The following is a 1001-nucleotide window of genomic DNA, read 5'->3' on the forward strand; positions in this document are numbered from 1 at the left end:
TATATATATATATATATATATATATATATATATATGTATGTATATATATATATATATGTATGTGTATGTGTATGTGTATATTTATATACGCATATATATGTATATATTATATATATATAAATGTGTACACACACACACATATATGAAATCAGAGTAGCTATAGCGAATTACAGAATTAGTGACATACTAATTAGGTTCAAACACTAAGCACTTACTATATAATGATATATATCACTGGTATATAACTGGTATTTTCGTTTAAGTCAGATAATAGATTGATAGGCAAGTAGTATCTGATTGATCGATTCTTTCTTTAGCTGTTTTATTGATGATCGGAAATTAAGCATCAATCTTCTTCCTTTTCTTCTTCTTTTTCTTACCTTGTTTCTTTCTTTCTTTCTTTCTTTCTTTCTTTCTTTCTTTCTTCCTCTCTTTCTTTCTTTCTTTCTTTCTTTCTCTCTTTCCGCTTCTTCTCTAAAGACAATATAAATTGATGAAACAGATAAGCTGTGCAGATCGCACATGCGTGTGTGTGTAAGTATGTATGTATGTATGTATGTATGTACACTCGCACACGCGTATATATATGTGTGTGTATGAGTGTGTGTATACGTGTGTGTGTGTGTGTGTGTGTGTGTATATATATATATATAAATGCAGGCCTGTATATACGTGTGTGTGGCAGTCTGCGTGACTGTGTGTATGTCTGTCTGTTTGTGAGTCTGTTTGTGTGTGTATATGCCTGTGTGTGTGAGTGTGCGTGTGTGTGTTGTGTGTATACGTGAGTATGGGTGATAGAGTTTTGTTGGTGTATTACTATGAGATGTTTGATGTTAGACATGTGGCCTGGCTAAGTGTTTGTGGATCTTGAGATTTCTTTGTTTCTGGCATACATACTGATATGTAAATGTATATCTATCTTATGTATGTATATATACATACATATATACATACATACATATATATATATATAGATACACATACATACATACATACATATA

At 31.0% G+C, this 1001-nt stretch overlaps 1 protein-coding gene across 3 annotated transcripts in view; it reads right to left on the minus strand.

Moving 5' to 3' along the window:
• LOC128250543 (genetic suppressor element 1-like) overlaps positions 1–1001 on the minus strand; it is a 66363-nt gene that overhangs the window by 44322 nt on the left and 21040 nt on the right. The window contains exon 2 of one of the 3 annotated variants that reach the window (XR_008266574.1): positions 216–474. The exons of 1 other annotated variant lie outside the window; for it this stretch is intronic. Coding sequence is in view for 1 of the 2 variants with exons in the window: in XM_052975821.1 (XP_052831781.1) it covers positions 381–474 (94 nt within the window). In the remaining variant the exon portion in view is untranslated. The remainder of the gene's footprint in view (positions 1–215; positions 475–1001) is intronic. One more of the 3 variants, XM_052975821.1, reaches the window with a different exon arrangement.

Source organism: Octopus bimaculoides, chromosome 22 (genome assembly GCF_001194135.2).
Source record: "Octopus bimaculoides isolate UCB-OBI-ISO-001 chromosome 22, ASM119413v2, whole genome shotgun sequence".
NCBI classification, from domain to species: domain Eukaryota; kingdom Metazoa; phylum Mollusca; class Cephalopoda; order Octopoda; family Octopodidae; genus Octopus; species Octopus bimaculoides.